Source organism: Mauremys mutica, chromosome 3, assembly GCF_020497125.1.
Source record: "Mauremys mutica isolate MM-2020 ecotype Southern chromosome 3, ASM2049712v1, whole genome shotgun sequence".
Classification (NCBI taxonomy): domain Eukaryota; kingdom Metazoa; phylum Chordata; order Testudines; family Geoemydidae; genus Mauremys; species Mauremys mutica.
The window spans coordinates 134,653,414-134,680,942 of NC_059074.1; the positions used below are offsets into that span (position 1 = coordinate 134,653,414).

At 38.3% G+C, this 27,529-nt stretch overlaps 1 protein-coding gene across 1 annotated transcript in view; it reads right to left on the bottom strand.

Moving 5' to 3' along the window:
* HEATR1 (HEAT repeat containing 1) overlaps positions 1–27,529 on the bottom strand; it is a 57,104-nt gene that overhangs the window by 17,189 nt on the left and 12,386 nt on the right. The window contains exons 10-29 of the mRNA XM_045008456.1: positions 24,107–24,224; positions 22,683–22,790; positions 22,192–22,287; positions 21,114–21,202; positions 20,593–20,804; positions 19,805–19,926; positions 18,944–19,141; positions 16,985–17,168; positions 16,021–16,169; positions 13,928–14,120; positions 13,169–13,341; positions 12,047–12,214; positions 10,255–10,497; positions 9,309–9,440; positions 8,665–8,771; positions 5,288–5,431; positions 4,163–4,281; positions 3,882–4,003; positions 2,062–2,190; positions 345–575 (exon numbers count right to left, since the gene is read on the bottom strand). Of these exons, the coding sequence (XP_044864391.1) occupies positions 345–575; positions 2,062–2,190; positions 3,882–4,003; positions 4,163–4,281; positions 5,288–5,431; positions 8,665–8,771; positions 9,309–9,440; positions 10,255–10,497; positions 12,047–12,214; positions 13,169–13,341; positions 13,928–14,120; positions 16,021–16,169; positions 16,985–17,168; positions 18,944–19,141; positions 19,805–19,926; positions 20,593–20,804; positions 21,114–21,202; positions 22,192–22,287; positions 22,683–22,790; positions 24,107–24,224 (3,037 nt within the window). The remainder of the gene's footprint in view (positions 1–344; positions 576–2,061; positions 2,191–3,881; positions 4,004–4,162; positions 4,282–5,287; positions 5,432–8,664; positions 8,772–9,308; positions 9,441–10,254; positions 10,498–12,046; positions 12,215–13,168; positions 13,342–13,927; positions 14,121–16,020; positions 16,170–16,984; positions 17,169–18,943; positions 19,142–19,804; positions 19,927–20,592; positions 20,805–21,113; positions 21,203–22,191; positions 22,288–22,682; positions 22,791–24,106; positions 24,225–27,529) is intronic.

The window sequence follows — 27,529 nt, forward strand, 5'->3', positions numbered from 1 at the left end:
GCAGCAAGAGTGCTTTCACAGATGGTAATTTTTGTAGGGTAGTCAAGAGCCTTATCTCACAACTGAATGGAATATATACTAGAGAGACAAGGTGGGTGACGTAATATCTTTTATTGGACCAACTTCTGTTGGTGAAAGAGACAAACTTTCAAGCGTACTGTAAACTCGAAATGTTCTCTCTCTCCCCAACAGAAGATTGTCCAATAAAAGATATTATCTCACCCACCTTGTCTCTATAATATCCTGGGACCGATGAGGCTACACCACCACTTACATCGAAAGCATGCTGTTATTTTCAGTTTGGACATTTTTACAGTTAAGAGTTCACCTCCCATGGTTCTGACCTTTTCTCCATTGGTTGCTGCAGTCACTGTTTTGGTCACATGCTGTTCAAACAGGAGCACCAGAAGAACCCAGAGGAATCGTTCCCCTCCCAACGTATCAATCAGCTGAGCCAGGATGGGCAGGCGTCTGTGCTCAGGCACATGAGGCAAGGCATCCACAAACACGTGTATGATTTTAATAACTACCTCCTCCACACTCTGTGCAGCCTCTCGAGAACCACCTTCTTCAGCCTATAAACAGGTTAGGGAGTTCAACAAATTATCCTAAACGGGCACGATCTAATGAGGATTTTATATGCACAGAGAAAGAGGTATTGTTCTTGCAAGGCACATAAATCAAAGCAAGACCACTGCCAAACATTACAATCACAAGATAAACATCTAAAGGCTTCATCCTGCAAATACATCAGGCTTGTTGATATTACAAAAGTCTGCACTGGCATAACTGTGTACGAGCCCCCTTAATGTAGATGTGCTGCACCAGTGCAAAGTGGGGCTAACAAAAGATTGGATGTTTTTGTAAACAATTTTCAGTCATCGCATTTTCTTTGAGTTTTAGGAAAGCATTTTATTAAAACGCTCTCAAGTTGACTGGGATTTTGAAAATTACTCAGCAACGGTCTAAATTTATTCCCATGAAGTCAAAAGGAGATTTTCAAGGGAGATCAATGCTGAGCACTTTTGAAAATCTCACCCTCAGCACACATTTAAATTTTTTCCTCAAATTTTACACTTTAATAAAAACAATCTTGGTAGAACCTAGAGAATATCAGCTCACTAACAGACCACTATCTATATGTAATAATTATATATACACATATATGCTTACATAGATTTGTTTTCACATTTGGTAATGGCTCCATTATTCAGTAATTAAAAGTTACTTTTCAAAACGTACTGAAGAACAGCTTAATGTCTCTAAAAGTGACAGGCAGAGAAAGTAAAATGGGGTTTCTCTGTTTTTTGTTTCTTTATGATGTATAAAGGGGGCCTGCAAGATTTTTCAACCAGAGACTTTCTTCCTACTTGTGTTTACATTAGAAATTCAGATCTCACCCACCACATTTTTCGTGAAAACCCATGGACGACTGGAGTGTGTTAGGGACAATGCTAAGTGAAAGCAGATTCAGGGAAAGTGTTTTTATTAAGTCTTTTTCTAACTCTGTGTGTGTTAGTTTTGGGTTTATATTCATTTAGCTCAAATGGCCAGAAATAAAGAGTTAGAAGAAAAGAAATGACATTCCCATAAATAAGTACTATAGTACATCTGTCATCTCCAATGAGTCCAACAAAACCAGCGAAGGCCAGATTTGATACTCCTAATATTTCTTTGATAAATTAGAAAATATTTTTTTAAAAAGTTCAGGCCACATTCAGTCATACAATCTGATAACATATGGTGTTTTAATCAAATCATTACTAGGCTTTTAAGTATGTCACTGAGACCTGTACACCAAACACATGCTCCAGACTAGCTATGCAAGTCATCACTTTCATTCCACCTTCTGTAAAATCCATTTCCGCTCCCCTGGATAAGGAGGATACTTTTTCAGTAGTACTTTTCATTGGACCTTAGGGCTGGTCATGTCTGTCATACCCAGTAGAAATCTCAAGGAACATGCTATAAATTATTTACTAGTGCCCTAAAAACAAAACAAAAAACTCACACCCAAAATACTGTTCAGAGCCTTCTTTAATGAAAGAAAACAAATCTCACCTGTATAAGAGCAGGAATAACCATCTTCACCGTCTTACTAATTATTTGGAAGCTATAAGTATCATCTAGACGCATGACATTTGCCCCCATGAACGTAAAAATGGGCATGATGTTATGGAGAACTTTGTCCTGAAAAACAAAGCCCCCCAAAAAACTCCAGGTTAGGGTTTTCAGTTTTAGATACTAAAGCTACTAATTTCTGTAAGGATCTATAGGTGATTGTGGTTTTGTTCTTCTCCATTCTCCCTCCCCGCCTCTCAATACACTTTAAGGCTTTTTAACTCTTTCTTTATCTAGAATGTATATATGTTTACTATAACAAAGAAATTAGAGAAAACAATTCTTTATTCACAGAATTTTATTTTTTTTTACTGACTAGATTTCAAGTTGACGGTGTCCCTTGAAGTTACAGAGAGCAACTATGCTGAAGGGCATGTAATATTTAAACATCAAAACAAAAATCTAAGTAAATTGGTAAAGAAACGGAATTAAGAGTTAAGGCTGACTAAGTCTGTTGTGCTCTTATATCCAGATAATGCAGTACTGCTGTATGCAAAATCACCTATGAGTAGATTTTCAAAGACACAAATGCCAATTAGGTATACAACTCCCATTGACTCTCAATGGAAGTTGGACACCTAACTGCCCCTCTATCTTTCAAATACCTGCAATACGAAAGATGACACAATGTGAGGTAATGATTGAGCAGCTGCTTTAAATTTTAGTTCTCTCTTCTTTAGGCTACCTCACAACCACAAATTCAATTTGAAACTTTTCAGTTTAACGTAGCCTAGTGCTGTGAAAGCTCTAAAGGTAACTTCTGACAATTCTTTGAGTACGGCTGGTGGCACCATCTTGCTAAAGCCTGTGTGTCATTGGTTTTATAAGAGCACAATGAAAGCAGGCTGTGAACAGATTTCCCATCCAGGCTTAGCAAGCAGAATAAATAGGCCATGTTTAGAAAGGTATTTAATATTCCAGGCAAATATTTACTTTATTTAAAAAAAACGAAAACCAGTCACTGACCCAGTATTAAAGAAGGATAGAAAATTGTTTTCATGTCATATATTGGGTTTCCATAAAGCAATTAAAAACTACTTGTCTAATACATTTGAGTTTAGACGTGAGGAGGAGCACTTTCTTTTTCAACTTTTGAACTGGGAGATTGAACAACTGGGGAAAAAGTAACAAATATATGCCTTTATATACTGATACACTTTAACACCACTTGTGAACTTATATTAACAATGGTTGCATATGCAAATTTCAGCTCACAGAAAAGAACTCCTAATTCAGAAGCAGTTTCAAAGACTTAAAACATTAAATAAAATCATTACACTTTTGCATGAGATAAAAACCATTAAGAATACCTTTCACTGTCATATCTGGGCCAGACGCCCCCCTATGCGGCATAGTGTGGAGGGGAGAAAGAAGAAAAGGAGGTGCAAAAGGCCATTGACACAACAGAATGGTGGGTGAGTCATTTAACCTGAGGGGGATAATGTCATGATGAACCATATTGCCCTTTTGTAATAAGTTTTCCATTCCCCATTGGGTTTTCTGTGGGAGGGATAAGATGACCCTTGATAATTAGTGATTAATAATACCACGACAAAAGTATCTTTCTGCTTTTAAATAAAAAATGGGAGTGGGAATCTCTTCAAAAGAGATTAAAAGGATATCTAATTTTGTCCCATTTCTTTCAGGAGTAGTTTTCTCTCTCTCCTGAAGTCCTCTATATCTTTAAGCTTTCTGTCTTCCCCCTCTTAAAATCAGAGACGAAAGAGAAGAGTTGTTAGTAAACCTCACACACAACTTACAGGGAACATGCCAGCAGCAGTACCAAGCAGTAGCAGCGCGTGGTGATGTGTCTGAGGCATTTCTGATACCCTGACACACTGAACTACCAGCTCCACATTGAATTTCTCTTTATCAAGGATATCTGCAGAAGGGGAAAAAATATATCTTGCTTAGTACTTTTTTAAAAAAAGATCACCAATGTTAAGAATAAACAGATATACTATTTCAATCCTAAAAAGCAGATAATGTACAAAAGCTAGGTAAAGTTTTCGTGCTCAGAACTGGAAGCTGTAATTTTTACCTGACTGGATCCTGCTGCCATCTGGGGACAGTTTCTGACAGATGTTTAGCAAACAGCTTAGGATTAACTGCTTTGTATATTCCATATTTTCCTGTTCTGTTGTTGAAGTGTCCAGGCATCTAAAGATTCAGGAGGTAGTCAGGGGTAGGAAGTGGAAGGATGAAAAATAAATTTCAGATAAATTAGTGGACTAGTCACATCTTAAAAGTTCAAACCAGAGATAATGTTAAAACAAAGAGACTTCCATAAAAAACATCATCACTAATCTTACATAGTAGGCAGAGAATTTTCCTATTTTATCTCAGATTATTTTACCTCAGAAAATAATCACTGTTGTGCACTGAAATGTCATTTGAACACTTAATGTCACTGAAAGGAAAAGCTCACTGAATCACCCACTTCCCTTTGAAACATCCATCTTCCCTTGACTACCAAAGGTAAATTTGAAGGTTTGAAAACTAATCACCAAATCTGTTAAAAGTTTATGTTACAAAATAAAGGGAAATTTAGGGCTTTAATTTTCACAGACTATGTCCCAAGGAGGCAGAAAGGCAATTCAGCAAGGCTCTTCCTGCCAAGATATCACATGTCTGAGTAACATCTGGCTTTGAGTGCTTCTTAGGGGGATTGGGAGAGGTACATGTAAAAACCAGTAAACATCTAGAAATGGGGCAAGAGAGGAATAGCAGTAATTTCATTAGGCTGCTTTAAAAAGAGCATTACTACTATTTTCTGTAAATCATCCTTAGCCGCCTTGAATTAGGAACCACAAGGTCAGTGTTGTCACCACCACTACCAGCAGAGGTCTGCATGACCATACAGAAAATCAGTGTTTACACTGTTGCACTCCCAAGCTCCTTAATATAGAAATAAAGCACACGTCTGATAAGCTGTGTATGTTGCATCACTCTCAAAGGCCCACCGTAACATTCCGTGTACAATATTGACAGCAGCCCTGTGTCCTGCTCACCTGACTAAAGGAGTGAAAACAAAGGGTGCACCGATATGTTGCTCCCACAATGTTTAGATATTAGCCCACACTCTAATGTTTTACCTCCCCTATTAGTGAGGAGAGAACAGATAATGACTGATGTTTCTTATTAATTTTTAATGACGTGTCATTACCTAGCCAGCAGATTAAACAGGGCAGGTACTAGCACCTGAGGACGCTTGACCTTCTTCTTGTGCTGCAGTAATTCCAGGATGAGTGTAACTCTCTGCCAGTTCACACTGCTTATTTCAGGCACTGATTCTGGAACTTGGGGTTTTCTAAAAAGATTAGAACTCAAGAAAATCAAGATATATTCATTCAAAGAAAATAAATTGAGCAAGGTTTGCTGTTGGAAAACAAACCACCACAACTTGGGTTCAGATTGCAAAGGTTTTGCGTTGCCTTTCAAACAGAAGTAGAATCTCAGGATATATCAAAAGAAAAACAAATCCAATTGTGTTACCAAAAAAAAAAAAAAAAAAAAGTTAAAATACAGTGTGCCTACTGTACAGACACATACCCAAACACAACCCTATAATCCGAGATGGGTTCCTGCGGCTGAAATCATTTTTCTGTTATTAGTCAGTTGTCTCAATGCTGACCTGCTGGGCATCCAGCTAATGGACAATAGTCTCATTTTAACTACTGGCTGGCTAGGCACTGACTGAACTTGGTCCACCTGAACAAGAAGGGGAAGGGCATCTTCATGCACTGACTCTCCAGCTTAGTAAGGAAGGCTTTAAACCAAGTTCAAAGGGGGTAGATGACAAAAGCCCACAGATAAATATAAAAAGGTAACTTGAGCAGAGGATTAGATATTTGGGGGCAGGGGAAGGACATGGACAATTACAGCGAGATCACGGAGGTGACGAGAGGAAAATCAGTGGGAGAATCTGCTCAGCATTTTAGATGTCTATTCACAAATGGAAGGGGTATGGAGAACAAACAGGAAGAACTGGAAGCATTCATGCACAAGCTAAATTATGACTTAACTGGCATCACTGAGACATGCTGGAATAACTCTCATGACTGGAATATTGGTACAGAGGTGTAGCCTGTGCAGGAAGGACAGGCAGGGTAAAAAGGGAGGTGTTGCATAATACATCAAGAATATATACACTTGTTCTAAGGTTCAGGAGGAGGTGGGAGGCAGATCAGTTGAAAGTCTCTGGGTAAAGATAAAAGGGATTAAAAAAAAATAGGAATGACACCATGGTAGGGGTCTACTATAGACCACAAATCTGGAGGATGTGAGGATGAGTCACTTCTAGAGTATCCAAAACACAAGATCTGGTAGCAATGGGGCACTTTACTCAGACAGCTCTTGGAAAAGTAATATGGCAAAACACAAAATTTCCAATAAGTTCTTGGAATGTACTGGGGACAACTTTTTGTTCCAGAAAGTGGAAGCAGTAACCAGAGGGACATCCATTTTAGACTTGATTCTGATGAACAGGGAGGAATTGGTAGCAAATCTAAAGATAGCAGGCAATTTAGGTGAAAGTGATCATGAAATGATGATTTCATGATTCCAAGGAAAGAGAAGATAGAAAGAGCAATAACATGAAAAGACAATGGACTTCAAAACAGAAGACTTAAACAAATTCAGAACTGGCAGGTAAGGTTCCATGGGAAGAAAATCTAAGGGAAAAAAAAAGAGATCAGGAGAGCTGGCAGTTTCTCAAGGAGACAGTATTAAAGATAACAACTGCAAACTACCCAATGCAAAGAAGAGATAGGAAGAATAGTAAGAGGTCAATATGGCTCCATCAAGCATTCTTTAATGACCTGAAAATCAAAAGGAATCCTACAAAAAGTAGAAACATGGACAAATTGCAAAGGAAGAGGACAAAGACCAGCACAAGCAAGTAGGTACAACATCAAAACGATTAAGGCGCAAAGTGAGTTACACCTAGCAAAGGTCACAGAAGGCAATAATAGGATTTTTAAAACATTACAAACAAGAAAGATGAAGGAAAGCGTAGGTCCTCTACTTGGAAGGGAAGGAGAGCTAATAACAGCTGACATCAGAATCAGCTATTTTCTTTCAATCTTCACTAAAAAGTTTATGGGTAACCAGATATGCAAAACAATATTAACAAGGGGGGGAAGGAACATAAGCCAAAATAGGGAAAGAACAGGTGAAAGAATATTTAGATAAATTAGACGTATTCAATTTGACAGGGCCAGATGAAATTCATCTAGGGTACTTTAGGAACTACATGATGCAATTTTGGAACTGTTAGCCATTATCTTTGAAAAATCTTGGGGGACAGATGAGGTCCCAGAAGACTGGAGAAATGCAAACACAGTACCTATCTTTAAAAGGGGGAGCAAAGAGGACCCAGGGGAATTATAGACCTGTCAGTCTAACTTAGCTACCTGGAAAGATACTGGAACAAATTATTAAGCAATCTATTAAAGGACTGAGGGGAGACTTGGTAACAATCTTCAAACATGTTAAGGGCTGTTATAAAGAGGATGGCGATCAACTCTTTTCCATATCCACTTAAGGTAGGACATGTAGTAATGGACAATCTGCAGTAAGGGAGATTTAGGTTAGCTATTAGGAAAAACTTTCCAACTATAAAGGTACTTAAGCTCTGGAATAGGTTTTTAAGGGAGGTTGCGGAATCCCCATCATTGGAGGTTTTTAAGAACACTTTAGACAAACACTGGTCATTGATGGTCTAGGTTTACTTGGTCATGCACAGCACAGGAGGCTGGAATTGACTTCTTGAGGTCCCTTCCAGCATACATGTCTATAAGTTCTCCTCTGACAAACACACTCTAAGAAGTAATTTAATGAGCAAGAACCTCTGTAAATCAAGTGGGTGAAGGGGTTGCATACAGATGAACAGAGACAGAAAGAGTATCAGAGGGGTAGCTGTGTTAGTCTGGATCTGTAAAAAGCGACAAAAAAGAGTCCTGTGGCACCTTATAGACTAACAGACATATTGGAGCATAAGCTTTTGTGGGTGAATATCCACTTCGTCAGATGCATGACATGACATGTCGCTTTTTAGAGAGAGAAAGAGAAGGACTGACTAACTGAACGGAAGTTCTCTCTTCTGAACTTACTTAATGAGGGTATAAAAATAATATGACTGAAGCTTTTACTTAAAAAAAATAATTGCTTTTTAGTTGAACAGCAAGAAGATTTTGTCAATATCTATTAAAAACCTCACCCATGCACTCTCTTTACATATATGTTAATAGTAAACACACACAAAAATAAGCTCAGGCCTGACTGTGCGCATCAAGTTCAATATATGATTTTAAGGTTGTCGGGTAGGGATAGCTGTCTTCTGTACCAAGCACTCTGCCACCTCTTTTAAATAATATGGGGAGGCTTTAAACTCTGAAGTTCTTGGGATTTTTTTCTTCTTTACAGATGTAGTCAAAGAAGTTCCTATTCCTTCTATACATTTTATGACACTCTCTCAACAAGTGGTGTTTTCTAAATATATATAGACAAAGGCTGTAGTTTCTACATCTCTATGCCCATTACCTCTGCTGCTGTATTTTCTGTCTCCTAGTTTGCTGAACGGTAGCCAGAGCTTTGTCTCGCTCAGGAGGGTCCAGCTCTACACTAATCTGCTCAGCATCAACTGAAATCTGGAGCAAAAAATAAAATAAAATATTAAGTACACATGAGCAACAAACATCTATCCACACACCCAAGTATTTATCTGGCCTTGGCCATCGTAACAGCTCTGGAATGCCTGTCCTAACTGCATTTCTTATGTCAATCAGAATGCAAGAACAGTTTTCATCTATGTATTACAACAAACAAATTACTATTAAAGCAACATTTACTCTCAATGTATTTGGAAAAACACTTTGATTTTAGACAAAATTACTTTTTTCATACAGAAAATAAAAATGAAGCGGAGTGGAATGTTCCTCCTTCCTCTGAAGTTCATTATTACAACATAATGAATACATACAGATGTGATACTTATCTTTTACGAATACTATTTTAATGCATCTTTAATGCATATTAAATTGCATTTTAATGTGATTTATATGGCTTCTGATGACTTCATGTTAAGAATTCCATAAGCAATAAATATAATTATTGATGGCAATTTAACCTGATATATCTTAAACAATTCTGAATAGATTCCCAAGTCCTAACAGTCTGCAACTTACCCCTTTAAAAACACTGCTAATTGCCTGGACACAAAGTGGGTTTTTGCAATTTAACAGTAAATCAAACATAACTCTCAGTAGCTTCTGTTGCACCTTCCCATCTGGCACTGCAGCAAAGAACGGTTTAGTGATCTACAATGTTAAAAAATAAATAAATATTTAACAAAGCCAAAAACAAGTACACTTTTTAATGGCAAAATGTGAAACATGGGAAAATCTAAATTTTTATATCTGTATATATAATGGTTTACATACATACACACAAATGTCAGTCAGATTTATGTACACATTGTCCCACTTTTGTGACTGTAATACAATATTTGAAAGAAACAATTGATTTCTATTTCAAGCAAAGATATTTCTCACTTATCTTACTACTATTTCTTGACATTACATACTTTCTTTTTGTTTCTTGAAAAACAAGAATTTGAAGTAAAGCTGCTGCAGTAGCTGGTAAAAAGTAAATAAAATGGAGTAGCAGCAGCAGCCAGGAGCAAACCTGGATACTTACCTTATTAAAAACAAAAAAATAAAAGGGAAAAAACACTTTTACTTTTCAACATTTTAAAAAGACAAAGAGCTTTGAGGTATCCGTTTGGAAAACACTTCAAAGAGCTTGGATCTGGGAAACTGGTATGTACAAGAGTTTCATTTAGAATTTAGGGCCTTCTAACTTTAATAAAATCATAGAATAGCAGGGTTGAAAGGGACCTCAGGAGGTCATCTAGTCCAATCCCCTGCTCAAAGCAGCACCAATCCTCAACTATATTCCCCAAATGGCCCCCTCAAGGATTGAACTCACAACCCTGGGGGGGTTTAGCAGGCCAATGCTCAAACCACTGAGCTATCCCTTTGAAAGAGTCCTTTTGAATTCACTCATCAACACTCATCTGCTATCTGAATTTAAAAAATATATATATGAAAAACTTTGTTCAGAAACACCTACCTGCCCAAGTGCTGTGATCTGGAAAGTTGGAATTCCTTTGTAAAGCTCCTTTGCAATGTGCAGACTTTTGATGAACAAATCCAGACTCTGCTGATCCTTGCATAAGAGGGAAGCTGAATGTTCACTGTATTTCCCAAGGATGAGATGCAGAAGAACAACTTCATCTTTCAATACTGTCTCAGGCTCCTTTAGCACTTTCTCCAGCAATCTATCTATTGCAGGCAACAGGTGAGACAGTATCATCTACAAGTGAAGAACATTTATAAGAGGGTTTGTTTTTTTTTAAATCAACTGTTGCTTTAACAAACTTTCAGAAGAGCAGTTTCATTTTTAGTGCAATATCAACCACTGACATCACACTGTGCATTATGTAAGTATAAATAAAAAGTGTCAGGGAATGTCCTTACCTCTAGGATGCGCTTTCCAATGTGAACTTGGCATTGCAGGGGACTTTGCCCATTAATACCCCTCCAGTAACGGGGGAAAAGGAAGGGAGGTAAAGACAGCTGGAGGACAGGGCTGTTAGGGGGTTATATATTTTTGTAATAAGCCATATATCCAGTCTTTCTGTTCAGTCCATGATTTTTAGTGTCTGGCAAAGTTATGCTAGACACTAAAAATCTTGGACTGAACAGAAAGACTGGATTTATGCAGTGTTGTGGTAGCTGTGTTGGTCCCAGGATATTAAAGAGACAAGATGGGTGAGATAATAGCTTCTGTTGGTGCAAGAGGGAAGCTTTTGAGCTTACACAGAGCTTTACTTCTTCCAGACCTGAAGAAGAGCTCTGTGTAAACTGGAAAAAAAAAAAAAAAAAAAAAGATTTACCTCACCCACCTTGTCTCTCTAATATCCTGGGAGCGACATGGATACATCACCACAGCATAAATCTATGCTCGGTTTTTCAGAGTAGTTATGATTACTACAGCTCTGACAAATCCTAAGTTTCTGGCAACAATGGCAATCACTCAGTATGCCATTCAGAATTCTTTTAAATATGATAACCTGTTATACTGTATTAAAGCTCACATCATATCTATCAAGTATCAGAGGGGTAGCTAGCCGTGTTAGTCTGGTTCTGTAGAAGCAGCAAAGAATCCTGTGTGCCCCTTATAGACTAACAGACGTTTTGCAGCATGAGCTTTCGTGGGTGAATACCCACTTCTTCGGACGCAAGAAGAAGTGGGTATTCACCCATGAAAGCTCATGCTGCAAAACGTCTGTTAGTCTATAAGGTGCCACAGGATTCTTTGCTGCTATCATATCTATCGCCTCCATGGTTTTAACGCAATGAACTAATACATTCCGCAGCAGTACAGAGAAGGGAATTCTGAATACACTGCTTAAAAGGGAGTTAAATACATACAAAATAAATCTAATTTTAAAATATTGAACATGCACAGAGCATTTGTTATTACATTATAGTTTTCGGTGAAATCTTTCTAGAAAAACATTTTTGAGACCTTGTTCCAGAGTCAGTAGGACTTTAGTGCAGTGTCCTACAACAGAAAAAGTTCATGGCTGGAGCATGGAAATGTTTGTGATAATCTTTGAGTTATATTTTGCAAATGTGTAACCTTTGCATAGCATCGTACTTTAAGTATCATCCAAATGTCTACCAAAAGTACTATAAAATTAATCAGCAGTAACTCAAAGTTACTCTTGCTAAATAAAGCTGCATCTTTTGAGTTCTCTACATTTCAAGACACTTCCATCATTAAAACAAAAAATCCCCAACAAAACCTTACATCCTATCCATAAAATAAATTTAGAAATCAGAAAGCCCACACGCACCTCACCATTGACCTGCTGAAGAATCTTCATCAAGCTTCTTGCAACATATGATGGACAACCAGGGGCTTGTACACAATCGAGTACATGTTCTAAAGCTTCTAACAGCTTCTTCTGCTGGGATTTCTGTTTACTTTGTGTCTGCAGCTCCTCAAACAAGCTTCCCAAACTCTAGTTGATTTAAGAAAGAAAAAAAAAAAAAACGGGGTGAAAAACAAGTCCTTGCCACAGAAGTAAAGGACCCCAGAAAGCTGTAATATTTGAAAGTGAATGCAATGTGAGGCAGACTTATTCATTTAAAGTTCTTCTTAAGTTAGTTTGATTTTTCTCCTTTAGTCAGAAATAAACACCATCTTACATGACGGATGTATGAACACTCCACATACGCTCCCACTCATGATCGGCCAAACCTGCAGACGCAGCAAGTAAACAAACCGGCCCAGCCCACCAATGTGCTTACCCTGGCGGGCCGCGGGCCAAGGGTTGCCGATCCCTGTATTAGATATTAAATTCAATGATTCCACAGAGTTTAAAATCATCAAATTTTGGTGCAGACCTGTTTAGAAGTCGACCCCAGCTCTTTGATGTATCACTTTTTTACCAAAAATATTCTGCTTATGAACAAGTATATACAATAATTATTATCCATGAAAATGTGGCTATTTTATTCAACAAACTATTTCTTTAAAAAAAATCTTAAAAAGTTAATTTGTATTTCAAAACATCCTATTGGCAAATTATATAATTCTGTTATAGACACACATGCCGATTTTCAAGTCGCATTTAATTTTTCACTATATGAACAGTGGCGTAAACAAATTTATTCAGTCTTCAAATATTTAAGTGAGCTCCACTGCAATTTCTTTTGCATTCTGGTTTTCCTGGCAAATATTCTGACACTACCTTCCCCACCCCCAGACTTTCCACTTTCTCAAATGCCATTATGGCTCTTTCCTTCCCACTCAAGAAAGCAGAATGAGTGGTCTCCTAAACCAATAGGGGTGGGAGAGAATAGACAAGGACCTTACTTGTAACATTATCTCTACTAGCCAACAGAGAAGTTGGAATTCCAAATAGGTCCCTGAAAATTTATTTCATTCACATGCACCTCAACAAAAATCTTACCTGGGTCACGTAGATGGGATCAGTTATGATCTCCTCTGCTTTTTGCACCAGATTATGAAGGATGGGATGAAATGGAGACTCCTTTATCCCACTCAGGGAATGAAGACAATTAAGAGCAGCCCTTCGCACTTCACTCACAGGACTCCCCAAGTTAATCAGCAAAGATATTACCACTAAAAAATGAAATGGAAATTTTTTTGTTAAAAGTGAGCAGTTAGAATTCTTACATTATCATCGACAGTAGCACCAACAGATTCCTTTGTATTTAAAGGGTCTGCTCTTTTCCTTAAAAATCTTGAAGGATATACAGTAACTATTTTTAATATGAGCCATGTGGAAATCTGGCCATAAATTTCACCACCAAGATGCTTATATTTTTGTATTTGTTTAAAAATGACAGACTTAAGCTTTACTACTAAAGCCTGTGTTGCATTATTTTCTTGTTTAAAATTTGTGTTATGCTCTACTTAAAAACATGTGATTTCTCAGACACAAATTTCAAAAGCACGTGGTTATTTGACAATTGCATGCACAAGTGTTACCTATCAAAACAACTCTGTTATGGTTATGATTTGACAAAGACAACATTAGGAAATTCAAGTGTATGGTTTCAACAAGAAATGTAGCATTCATATTGCAGACAGAAACAACATATGACAAGAAAATGAATGTTTAACATTTGATCTAGAGCACAGATATTACTTTTCATTAACATGTGAATAAGCCCTAGCAAGCCAGAAGTATACAGTTTCCCAGTACCTGGGGAGGAGGCTGATACCAGCTGTTTCATCTTTTGGGCAGCCTGTGATGTAAGCATTGCACACCCTATATACAAAGCTTGAGTCTGCAGCATTGCATTCACTGTGTAGTTTAGCTGATTTGAGAGGTTATAGTTATAGGTCCATAAAACTGAAAGGAATTTGAACAGATCCTCTGAATCTTCTAAATGTACCTTTAAAATAAAGAAGTTAAATATATTTGTTACTTCTTTGTCCTGTGCACCTTTACGTTCTTTTATGCAAAGTACCTTTTCTCTTGCTATTACAGCTTGAAAAGATATTTACAGAAACACCCATTTCATTTAGATTGAGACTAAATGTGTTGGGCATAATATACAGCTAGTGTCTTGTTTGAGGACTCTGTCCTTTTTTTTGGCAGCTGTTAACCCCTTGCTGCGTGCAGCATTCTTTATGCCATCCTGAGAGCTTTCTATAATTTTACTTCAACTGAAGACTTCAAGGGTCATGTCTTCCCCCCACTTTTTCTTTTAGAGACTATGGAATTCAACGTCATTTGACACAAGGATTTCTGAAGCTCTTGTACTTTCAATACAAACTGGAACCTTATCTTTTCACTTTGATCTGTGGTTGTCATTTAATCATAGAATACCAGGGTTGGAAGGGACCTCAGGAAGTCATCTAGTCCAACCCCCTGCTCAAAGCAGGACCAATCTCCAGACAGATTTTTGCCCCAAGTCCCTAAATGGCCCCCTCAAGGATTGAACTCACAACCCTCGGTTTAACAGGCCAATGCTCAAACCACTGAGCTATCCCTCCCCCAATGATCTGTTCTGACTTATAATTATTTAATACTAGCATTGTGGTGCCCAAGGCCCCAATTAGGTTGGAGGCCCCACTGTGCTAAGTGTTGTACAAACACAGCCCCTACCCCAAACAGCTCTTTTGAGAGTAAAATACAGAAAGACACTTTGGCACCATCCTCAGGGGTGCAAATTCTACTAAGGAGGGAGACTAGGTTACCTGCTAAGTAGCAGAGGTCACTACAAAAGATCTATGTGGAGGTAGGAGGCCCTGGGGAAGCTGAGTCCCAGTGGAAAAGGAGGAGCTGGGCAGGGGGAAGCCCTGGTTGGGAGCAGAAGGGAGCTGAGCAGAAGATAGGGACAACTGAGGAAATGGGGGAGGCCAGGAGATCAGGTAGTGACCCCTCACAGAGCCTGTCTCATCCCCACCTCTCCACTACCTGTGCCTGGCTCCTGCTCCTCATGGGGGGCTCCACTGTTTGGGCGGCCCCATACCCGGTTCCACCCAGACCTGCCTATAATGTCCTGGGCTCCTTCCATGCGGACTGGCCACTGAGCACACCCTGTCTGGGCCTAGCACCTGCTGGCTCATAGGACGCTCTGCAGCTAGGGAGGAATAGGGGCTGCCTGGCCCAGGAGATTTGCTCCCTACAGCCAGGCCCCAGCACCCCACTCATACCCTGTAGACAGGCCCCCAGATCATTTCCCCCCTGAACACACTATATGCATTCTTACCATGTTATATGGTAAACCAAACAGCTAATATAGCCCATGAAAACTAGTTAGCTAGCTAGCTATACAACTGGACATAGTTAAGAACATCTACTTTTCTCTGACTGTTTGAAGCAGGTCTGCCTTGCAGTCTTAAACATTTCTCCATTCAGGCAATAATAATCACTATAAAAACACTGTCCGTATAATGAAATTGTCTGTAAAAAGACCTTGAGACCAAATTTTAAACTATTATAGATGTTTATTAAATGCTTTCTGCTGTATATCAGTGAAGACTAGTGCACAAAAAGCTATGTTAAATTATCTGAATTGGACTATATAATATTTACTCTTAGATTATATTTAGAAATAATAAGGGACTTCTGGAAACCCACAACCAAATCTCTTTCAGAAATGCATTGCTTAGTGCTTAAACGGTCTTCCATTCTCACTCAGATGTTACCATGAAGTAAAAAAATATTTAAGTAGGATCCCTTGGAACTGTTCTCAGCTTTCTTTAAAAATTATGTAGTGGTTCAAAAGAAGTTAATAAAGAAAATTCAGAATATTCATTAAGAACAAACACACACACACAAAATACCTTGAACAAAAGACTCAGCAGTTCTCTGAACTGAAGAGCATCAGCTCCCTCACTGGCTCCACTGACAATGACGTCAAACAGCCCCAGCAACAGGTGTAAATACTCTCTGCTCTTTTCATTCAAACTTTCAGGATTCCACCAGGTTTCATCTATGGGCATGAGCAAGGTGGAGAAAGACAAAACCCCCCATCATTAGTTGTATAAAGTACCTTCAGAATATGTCCATCCTGTGAAAAAGGACCCAAGGCATTGCCACGGCCATGGCCATCCCAGGTCAGCTGACTCAGGCTTGCAGAGCAGTAAAATTGCAGTGTTAACATTTGGGCTTAGGCTGGAGCCTGGGCTCCCAGAGCCTCCCGCTCTGCAGGGTCTCAAAGCCTGGGCTCCAGCTGAAAGCCTGATTGAGAACCACTGGTGTAGACAAACTAGGGCCGCCGCTTGTTCAGGGAAATCCCCTGGCGGGCTGGGCCGGATTGTACCTGCCGCGTCCACAGGTTCAGCCGATTGCGGCTTCCATTGGCTGTGGTTCGCTGCTCCAGGCCAATGGGGGCTGTGGGAAGTGGCGGCCAGCATGTCTCTCGGCCCGCGCCAATCGGCCAACCTGCGGACGCGGCAGGTAAACAAAACTGGCCCAGCCCGCCAGGGGATTTCAAGCGGCAGCCTTAGTCTGAGAACCACAGCAATTTTACAGCTCTGCAGCCCAAGCCAGCAGTGGAGCCATACCCCTGAAACAATCCCCCAAACAACTTTGCAGCTCAAGAATCTAAGAAATGTGGCTGTTTTCAAGTCTAGAGAAAGGAAATTTCTAGAAATCTGTTTAGTGTAACAAAAGAGTATAACTAGAAAGCAACGTCTACGTTTCTGAGAACGTACTTTTAACAGGAAAAAAAACCCTACAACATAATTTTTTCATCCTTACTTCACATGGTCTGTGAAGGTTTGCGGGTTGAGTTCTGAAGCTTACCTTTCAGAAAGGATACAGGAGGCTTCAGGCCACTAACAAAGCTTTTCAACAGAAGCATGAGCATGGCTGAATCTTCTACATTAACAGCCTGACCAGCGTTGAGCTTTTCTATGTATTTATTCAACAACTCGACTGACACCAACTCCCCAGGCATCGACTCGATAGGCCATTTTGCAGGAACCATCTGAGAATGAAAACATAACTTATACGCACACCCACACAACTCTATAGGTTAGTACAAAATGCCTTCCTACCTGTGTGTACCTGTCCTTATTTTCATGATCATACTTACTGTAGTACTCATGCATAGCACTTGATATTGTCAGACCACTACAGAAATTAACTACTTAGAGTAGGGAAAGAGAAAACAGGCTTTTGCATTTGGAGCCACAATTCCCTGGTCCATACTACCAAATCAGCCAGAAGTTACATTAAAATAGCAGCAAGTGCCATCAAAATGAATTCTAGTGATAACAAGGTCTCTCCTGAGATTCTAATACCATTTCCAAGAACATATAAATAAAATTTGGGATCCCATCTTGAGCAGTTGCCTGTAACTAAATGTCTTCAGGGAAATAAAATAATGTACCAAAAGGTACAGCACTTTACCAAAAAAGAGAAAAAAATTCCTTCCTAACCCCAACAGGTAATCAGCTAACGGCTGCCAAGGAGGAATGCTGAAAGCCTGCACTGACCCGATCACCTGGCTATCCAAACAAGGGACTGCGGCTGTCTGCAGAGTTAAAATGCCAGCAAATTACAAGAGAACAAAAAGTCCCAAGCTTATTTTCTCTATGTGAAGTTTACTAGTACTTTGCTTTCCAATGGCAGAGTTCGTGTCTGTTAAAAGGAGTAGCACCACAAAAAATATCTGGCTGAAAATCTGGACCTTCTATTGTACTATTACTACCGTTACAAGCAGTACACAAAATTATACTAATAAAAAGAACAAATTTCTCCTCTTTTTTTTATTTTTAGAAGTTTGCTATTAATTGCAAATACCACTTTGTGTACAGTTTCACTATACGCTCAGGCAATTTCCTCCGAATACTCATATACACAAACTTCATGTACTTGAGTAGACACACTGAGTTCAATGGGACTTACTCGTGTGTGGAATGTAACACACACACACACACGAGTGTCTGCGAGATCAGGGCCAATTGTCCCTACTTGTGTGAGTCTTTCACAAAGCAAGGGGAGAGAGGAAAAAAAACAACAAAAAACACTTTTTAAAAGAATAGGAAAATGTGATTTAGAAAACCAAAACATTAACACGGGAGACTCAGAAGCAGGTGAGGGATTAAAACTACTTTTATTGCTTCTTCTTTTTGCAACTGACTAGATTTCAAGTTGACAGTGTCCCTTGAAGGCTATTAATTGCCTTGCTCTCTTCCCAAGGCATAGGGCTCTCATTTGTTAAAACTGACCAGCCTTACTTTCTAAATGAACAGATTTTATGGCTTCCTTTCCTCATTAATTGTCTTTATTTTCAGGAAAAACTTTTTATATACTGTTTTGGATGCTTATTTTGGATTACAGTTAAATCAGACCCTACAGGTATGTCTGTGCTCAATTATTTAAACTTCTCTTCCTTACACAAGATGACAGACAACTAATATTAGTAATTCAAACTTTGATTTTCTGTCTTTTAGAAAGAGTTTATAGCATAACAACAATCAGTGTAGAACACAACAACAATTCCTTAATTCTATCTGTGGATTCACTTCAATGACTAAAAAATAATAAAAATAAATAAATAAATAAACAAACAAACCAACCATAGAAGTCTTAATAGTAGCCTTAAGAAAATGCTGACAAGTGTTGGTTTTTTTTTTTTTAAGGAACAGAGACAAGATTTTTCTGTCCATCCCAAGGTTGCTGATCTTGCTACTCCACTTATGAAAAAGACCTTACCCTCACAAAAGAGTATCATCTACGAAATTACTTAATTCTTACCTCTGCATAATGACTGCCTTCGAGTTTTCTTATTTTTCCCTCCAGAAGACTGAAGATTCTGAGAGCCAATGACGAATAACTTTCTTCCATTTGTGATTTACAGCAGCATTGGACAAGCACAAAGCTGATTACGTGAGCAGTTACTTTCTGCCTCACGCTGTCAGATTCATTTTCAGCTACACGTATCAGACCTTCCACCTATTAAAAAAACACCCACAACAGCATAAGAGACGTCACAATATGCTCTTTTTATGTCCTTGATCCAGCAATGTCACAGCACAGGCAGCAGAAGTTCTAAGTTCTAAGCTTTCCCACACTTCCTTATCAACATACCTTAATTATGACCTGATATTAACACTTCTATTGGTGAGAGGATAGAGTTCAGTCTCTATGGCCAATTCAGTCATTGGCCTCCTCTCCTCCAATACAGAAAATACCATTGCGATAGGCAATGTGAACATTTGTCCATGGACATCTGTCTGTCCAAACTGGGCAGAGACCTCCAAACTCATTACATATTTGTTCTCTGATTGGCAAATTGTTTGGGGGAACATAATGCTCACAAAATAGTTTTGCTATGGTTACACTAATAAGGCACCTAAATGTAGTACTCTGTGTGTTGTATACAAGGTTTTCCTTATTATGAGAGAGTTAATGAGCATTAAATTTATTCTGATCATTACATTTGAGACTATGCCATAAACATATTCTATCAGCAGCTGGATAATGCTGTAAAATGTAACAAACAGCATATTTCAAGCTCCCACAAATCTCATTCCGTCTGGTATAGCAATCATCTGTAAGTAAGTATAGAAGTTTGGACTACCATTAAAAAGAATATATTTTAAATTGTGCACATACCATCTGTAACATTAAGGAAGGATCCCCTGAAGTTATGTTATCTGAAAACAGCAGGATCATTTTCTGGTTGGCCACACCAACAAAATCCATCAAGTCTGCAGATTTGATCACTTTTTCAAAAGCTATTTCCATAAAACAGAAAAGGTGGATACATGAATCACAAGTGAAAATACTGACAGCTTGATAATATTTAGAAATATTTAATCACTTTAAGTAATTAATTTTCTTTATCAACATTCTTGCTTTTCTTTACTAAGCTCTCAAAATATCGATGCTTTCCATGTGCACTGCTTCTTGACCTCCCTTGCTTATTCCCTCTCCTCTGTTTGCATCAGAAGAAGAGTTTATTCTAAGATGTTATTCTTTCAAAAAATAAAACAAATCCCACTACTCAACATATCAGCCACCCCGTTCAACTGTTTACTCTATTGTTGAAAGGTCCTTTTACACTTGAATTCAACTGGAATTTTGCCTCATTAAAGTCGAGATGACTTGGCCTCAAAACGGCAAATCAAAGCCCCCCAAAAAAGATTCCTCATATCAGTTACAATTATAAATGTTAAACAAAACAAAAAAATCTCACTTCATATAGAAGTATTTCTCTAAATTTGAGTAAATAAATAAATCACAAGAGTTTGACGTATGAATAGATAACCCACTTTCCAAGACTTTTAGTCACACATTAGAGGTGATAACTTCTTAGTGGTGGCCCAGCTCTCTACTACCTATATGAGCATCAAGTTCTAATGTCCAATATTTTTTTCAAATAATTTGTTTTAATAGCTTACCTTCTGGCCAGCCCTTCAACAAAGGATGTAGGGAGCAGAGGCCAGATTCTGATAGACAAACTGCCATTTTCCATTCTGCAGATTTTGAATTATTATTAGTGATTACCATAAATGGTAGCAACTGCATTACTACTTGATTTAATAGCTCTTCCTTCTCATTCAGAATCTCTTCTTTGAATAAAATGTGTATTGCTCCCTCAAGAACCTTATACCTAGAACAGAGAAAAAAAAAGTTGAAGGAGCACAACTTGATTATATCACCAATAACATTTCTCCAAACTGCTGTCAACTTCCGATTGATTCAAATTAGAGTTTGAATAGCAAGCCAGAGAGTAAATGAAATTCACAAAAAATATCAAGTAATTTCAAATCTCTCTCAAGACTCAATATAAAATTACCACAACTAAAGGAATTCAAAGTTAAGGTATGACACACACCACCCCACAACCCAAGCTCCACCAACTAATATTAAAAGCTTGAAGGGGGAGAAAGGGGAAGACAAAAGAAACACAGGCACATACCACTTCATGTCCTTTGAAAGATCTAGTCTTTGAAATAGAGTCAACAGACTTGAAACAGTTATTTCTGGACTGATTTGTCCCTTGAAAACCTACAAACAAATCAACAGATGCAAATCAACAGACCAATATACAAGATCAGATAATCTACAAAACTGCAATAGCAAGTGCATCACTGATCATATTAAGTAGAAAAAACGGATGAGTGAACTTATGTTGGTCAGATAGTATGTTTATTAGAAGGAAAACGAAAAGTATAGTAACGGGTAGTATGCTCTGGTTTGCTAGATCCACGAAGAAGATGGTCTGAATACATAACTGGATGGAAAATGCACTGATTTTAAAACAACCAGAATGTTTCATAATGAAGTAAGGATTACTCTTCCTCTATGTAGTATCTGTTAGAGGCAAATAAAAAGAAAACCCAACACATGCTAACAAATATTTTATTTCTGATCATTCATGTGCTCTGTTCATATCTCTGTGTGGTTATTGGTATACCATTTCTTAAAATCAACAACTCTACAAGTAGTGTCACAAGGAAAAATCCTACCAGAAATACTAATAGATGTAATAATTAAAAAGTAGTTCATGTAATGATCTCTTCCCCCACAACACATAGTATTGCCTGATGTAGAAATACTAGGCAGCACTTTAGTAAGTATGGCTGTAATCAACTGAATTTTTAAAAAAAATAATGCATGCTTATCCCTACACCAAGACTAAAAAACTTTGACACAGATGTTTTTTCCTAGCACCCAGAGCTTTTCTGGGGACAGGGCTGAAGGCTCCTCTTATTTATTTGTATAAAATGGACAGAGTAGTTTATAGGACGGGCAGAACTCTGGATTAAAATATGTTCTAGTGACCAGATCAACACAATACACTGGGTTTAGTATAGTTTCCGAAATTTTTGCTCCTCTGTCTTAATAGGACAGACCTACACACAAATTCTCGTCGATGCCAGAGTGGTCAGTGGAGGTGAAGGCACAATTAATATAAAGCATTAATTCCTGAACGCTTCTGAATATAGAGAAATAGCTAAAAATCTCACTTGACCTATCAAGAAATACTGACTTACCTCCAAGGCACTGAGAGCAGTCATAACAACCTCCACGTTGTCATCCATAAGTCGTGCAAAAATGGCTTCTTCTATGAAGGACTTGTCAAAGCCCTCCTGAACAAAGAGGGAAAAGTGGTTAAGGACCATTAGTTTCCAAAGTCTTTTTGGCAGTATAACTTTCATGACATATGAACTCAAGTACAGGAGAATAGAAACCTCAGTTAGGGAGAAACTAACTGCTAATACCAATGAAAGAAACAAACATAAGTATCAGACTCCATTGTGGGACTACAAACAGCTTCATAAAACAGGAATTAAACCCAGACTCTGGATGACAGGATCCAAATTTAAAGAAACAACAACTGAGCTGACTGAAAACAACATTAAGTATAATGTGTGTGTCATATTTTAGTGTGATGTTTGTCTTGTCTTCAGTAAAAGTTTCTATAACTTCTGAAGATAACAGATATCAATTAAGTTCTTTAAATGAGAGACTCAGAGGTACCAACCTTCGATGCTTCAATTATCTCCTTCAAATGCTGAACAGCCAAGACCCTGACTGCTGGCTGTGGATGATTCAGACTAAGCACCAGAGAGGTATCAGAGTCTGCCAGAAACTGAAATGTACATTGCACAGTTATTCAATGTATGTTGAAAATTAATAAATTAAACTTTGTCATTAATACATATGACAAGAAAAAAAATCCCCAGTAACTACTGATCCAGAATAAAAATGGTATATTTCTGAATGTAAAATGTCAATTTCAGAATAACACAGTACAATTACCCTGTATATGGACTTACTGTATTTTTAAAATTATACTCTGAGGGCATTTCTACATGAGAAAGTTAATTCGGATTAAGGTATGGTGTGAATTTAAATTGAAATACCTACGGTTGAATAACTCCATGTGTAAACAAGCCCTAAATTCTCACTCTGCCAAGGTAAGGAAGCACCTGCACTTTTTTGTCCTAGAAACACACTGCACTTATTTAAGGGTTCTGAGAAAACGCCAGTGACTGAACACCAGACTGCCAGAACCCTGACAGAGACAGCTAAGAAGGTAACTCGAATAGACCAGATGCCTGCAGCTTATCTCAGCAAACCTGAAGTTGCTTGGACAGAGTTTTACATTTTACATATCAGGATTTTATCAGTTGGCGACCCATTTGTAGAATCTATGCTATTTATGCAGCCATGTTTTTCTTGAATTGGCCTAAAGTGTCTGAAACACTGCTTTTAACGGCCCATAATTTTTGCCAGTTTGCATGTTCGATTTTGAGGTAACCAGCTTTGAATATGAAGAAATGTAGCTATAAGAATGTTTAAAAAAAACAAAAAAAAACAAAAAAAAACCCCCCCACACACACAAAAAACAAACACAAAAGAAATTGGAGTACAAATGATTTTGCTGTGCACTAGTATGTGATATGCCCAGGCTCTGTTACCCTTTAGAGACAGCATGCTAAGAAACGTGGGATCACTAAATTCCTCTGGTCACTGAATATCAGCCTTTGAAAAGAGTAAAAAGCAACACGATAATACTACGAAGAATGTCTTCACAATCTTCCTTGATTAGAATGGTGGTTGCTGTGCTGCCACCTTTTCTAATTATGACAGTTCTGTCCAGCTTGTAAGAGACTGACAATGTCTCAAAGTAACACTGGGGCACATGACCTTGTCACAAAATAGCAGAACTTCATGACCAGAGCAGTACAATATAAGCTAATAGCCATTTATTCAAGTTGCTTTTTACATTTGGTAATTGTAGACATTATTAGTTTTGTTCAAGCACAATGACACTTAAATCAATCACAATACAAGAAAAAAAATTAAAGACAAGGAAGGGCAGATAAATTCAGCAGTATTATACTGGGGTGTAAGGCAGCATACCAGAGTTGATTTAGGTCCAGAAATTGGGCCTTTACCTACCTGATATTTACTGCCACTCACTGAGAGAGAGATAAATTGGTGGAAAAGATCTTGCTCATTCTGATTTGTAACATCTTTCAGATGCTCTTCCAGTACCAAGTCTAAGGCTTCAGGATATCTGTCAACAACCAAGAGAAACAGGTTCTGCACAGAGAATTACTATAGAAGTTATGCACCAATTACAACAGAAATATATGCAGAGGATAGAGAATGTGGGAGCACTTGTTTGAATCAGAGGACGGGAAAGGACCTCAAGAGGTCTTCCAGTCCAGTCCCCTATACTCAAGGTAGGGCTAAGTATTATGAAGACCATCCGTTTGTTTAACCTGCTTTAAAAATCTCCAATGACGGCGATTCCACAACCTCCCATGGCACTTCACTCCAATGCTTAACCACCCCGACAGTTGGAAGTTTTTCCTAATGCCCAACCTAAACAGCCCTTGCTGCAATTTATAATCCAATTGCTTCTTGTCCTACCCTCAGGAGTTATGAACAATTTTTCTCCCTCCTCCTTGCAACAACCTTTTATGTACTTGAAAACTGTTATGTTCCTGCTCAGTCTTCTCCGGCCAGGATAGATAAAAATCAATGATTTTAAAAAAACAAAAAAACGGATTTTTTTTTAATTTAAATCAGTTTTTTTTTTATAAAATGCTTGAGAAATTTTTTTTATCAAAATATCTCCTCATTAAATAAGGATTATAAATTCTAATTCTATAGTATGAGACAATATATTCATGTAATGTTTAAGAAAAATTTTGTAAATGAGTTCCAATAGTTCATGGATTAGGAACCCAATTTTATGAGGTTCCAGGGGCTTCTGTATAGATTATTTAGGTTAATCTTTCTATCTACCCAATGGGACTCAGTGCTCAGTCTAGAAGATACCATCAGAGATGCTTAGTTTTTCAGTTCTCAAACTGTGGATTTGTGTCTCCACAGATAACATGCTTGTTAACAGCAAAAATGTTTTAAAATAAAATAAATAAAATACAGAGGTGAGAAATAACAGACCTCAACCCTATTGTCCCTCTGCAAATTTGTGTACACAGAGTCAATCCCTTACCTCTCTCTAAAAGTGAAAACGTTCAAAAAGTTCAATGAATGGAAGATTGTTGGGGGCGGAATAAATCTGGACAAGGAGAAGAAGTCTGGAGATAAATGTGAGAAGGGAGGGACAGGCAGTAGAAACAAAAGTGAAACTGTTTGAGCAGCATACTCCAGAAGTCTTGAGGTCTTTCTGAATGTAGCCTTCATTGATTTGAGCTCTACCACACCATTCTCTCACTAGAAGGGAAAACCTATAATGGCAGCAGGCCATAAAAGAGGCCCAGTTTGGGAAAATTTTAATGAAGTTCCTCTACCTGTGGGTAAGACAGGCATGCGTGCAAAATGCAAAGAGTGCAACAAAGAAATGCAAGGCCTGGTTGCCCAAATGAAACAACATTATGAGAAGTGTTCCTTCTTAGGAGGAAGCTGCACTGAAGATGAATGGAACATGTGTGAACATTAACAGGTGTGTTGTGAGCAAGACACGAGAAGTCATTCTTCCACTCTACTCTGTGCTGGTCAGGCCTCAACTGGAGTATTGCGTCCAGTTCTGGGCACCGCATTTCAAGAAAGATGTGGAGAAATTGGAGAGGGTCCAGAGAAGAGCAACAAGGCTGATTAAAGGTCTAGAGAACATGACCTGTGAAGGAAGGCTGAAAGAATTGGGTTTGTTTAGTTTGGAAAAGAGAAGACAGAGAGGACATGATAACAGTTTTCAGGTATCTAAATGGGTGTCATAAGGAGGTGGGAGAAAACTTGTTCATCTCAGCCTCTAAGGATAGAACAAGAAGCAATGGGCTTAAACTGCAGCAAGGGAGGTTTAGGTTGGACATTAGGAAAAAGTTCCTAACTGTCAGGGTGGTTAAACATTGGAATAAACTGCCTAGAGAGGTTGTGGAATCTCCATCTCTGGAGATATTTAAGAGTAGGTTAGATAATGTCTATCAGGGATGGTCTAGACAGTATTTGGTCCTGCCATGAGGGCAGGGGACTGGACTCGATGACCTCTCGAGGTCCCTTTCAGTCCTAGAGTCTCTGAATCTATGCAGGATCTTCAGGTTGGTAAACTTTTTTATTCCATACTTCTTTCTTAAGGACTGCCTGTCTTCCTTCTGGACTATTCTTGAATTCTCATGTTTGAGCAAAAAATATAGTTGTTACTCTATGGTACTATCATTTTAGATGCAGTTGTGATAAAAAATAAATAGCTGAAATAGGCAGATCTTCCTTTTACAATTTCACCTTTAAGTAGTACTGAGTGACAGTGAATGCAATGAATAATACTAAATGAGCAGTATGGTAATAATAATTAAGTAACTGCATTGACTTATTTGGTTTAGGAGAATCCATCCTCAACATACAGGATTCTGAAGACTATCCACCTTCAAGATCACCATCATTTTCTATAGTTTCAGAGTTATCTGCCAATGATAGTGTTTCTGTCATATCATGTATGTCACAAACACACCGTATCACCTGTAGCAAAAAGAGAAAGAAAAAAATCTCTATCATCCAGAAACAACCATAGATAAGTTTGTGTTAAGACCCAGCAGACAACAAAAAGAGGTAATTGATGAAAAAATTGCTCAGTTTGTTTATGGAACAAACTCTCCTTTCCGTATGATTGAGAACCCACACTTCATTAACATGGTTCAGTCATTAAGACCAGGATACAGTCCACCCAACAGAGCAGATGTCGCAGGCAAATTGCTGGATAAAGTGTATTAAAGAGAAATTGAGCAGTGTGCAAAGGTTTAGAGGGTAAAATTGTTAATCTGAGTCTTGATGGGTGAAACAATGTCCACAATGATCCTGTTGTATGTGCCTGTGTGACAACAAAAGAAGAGAACGTCTTCCTTAGAGAAATAATTGATACATCAGGAAATGCGCACACAGCAGAATACTTACAAGAAGTAGCAGTAAAAGCTATAACAAACTGAAAAAAAAATTCAAATGTCTAGTATGCAGCTTGGTCACAGACAATGCTGCAAATGTATCCAAGATGAGAAGAACTTTACAAGAGAGAGTCACAATCTAAAAACATACAGCTGCAGTGCTCATTTGATGCACCTCCTAGCCAGAGACTTCAGTGTTCCAGAAATAAAGGCTAATGTTGTTGAAATTGCAAAATACTTCCCTAACAACCACTCTGCAGAAGCTGCTCTGAAAAAAGTGGGAGGAACCAAGCTAACTCTTCGACCAGACATGCAATGGAACTCATTAGTGGACTGTTTTGAGCACTATATCAAGAACTGGCCTAATCTTGTGACAGTTTGTGAAAGAAATCATGAAAAAAAATAGATGGCACTGTCACAGCCAAAGTTCTAAATATTGGGCTTAAGAGAAATGTTGAACACATGCTGAGTACCCTGA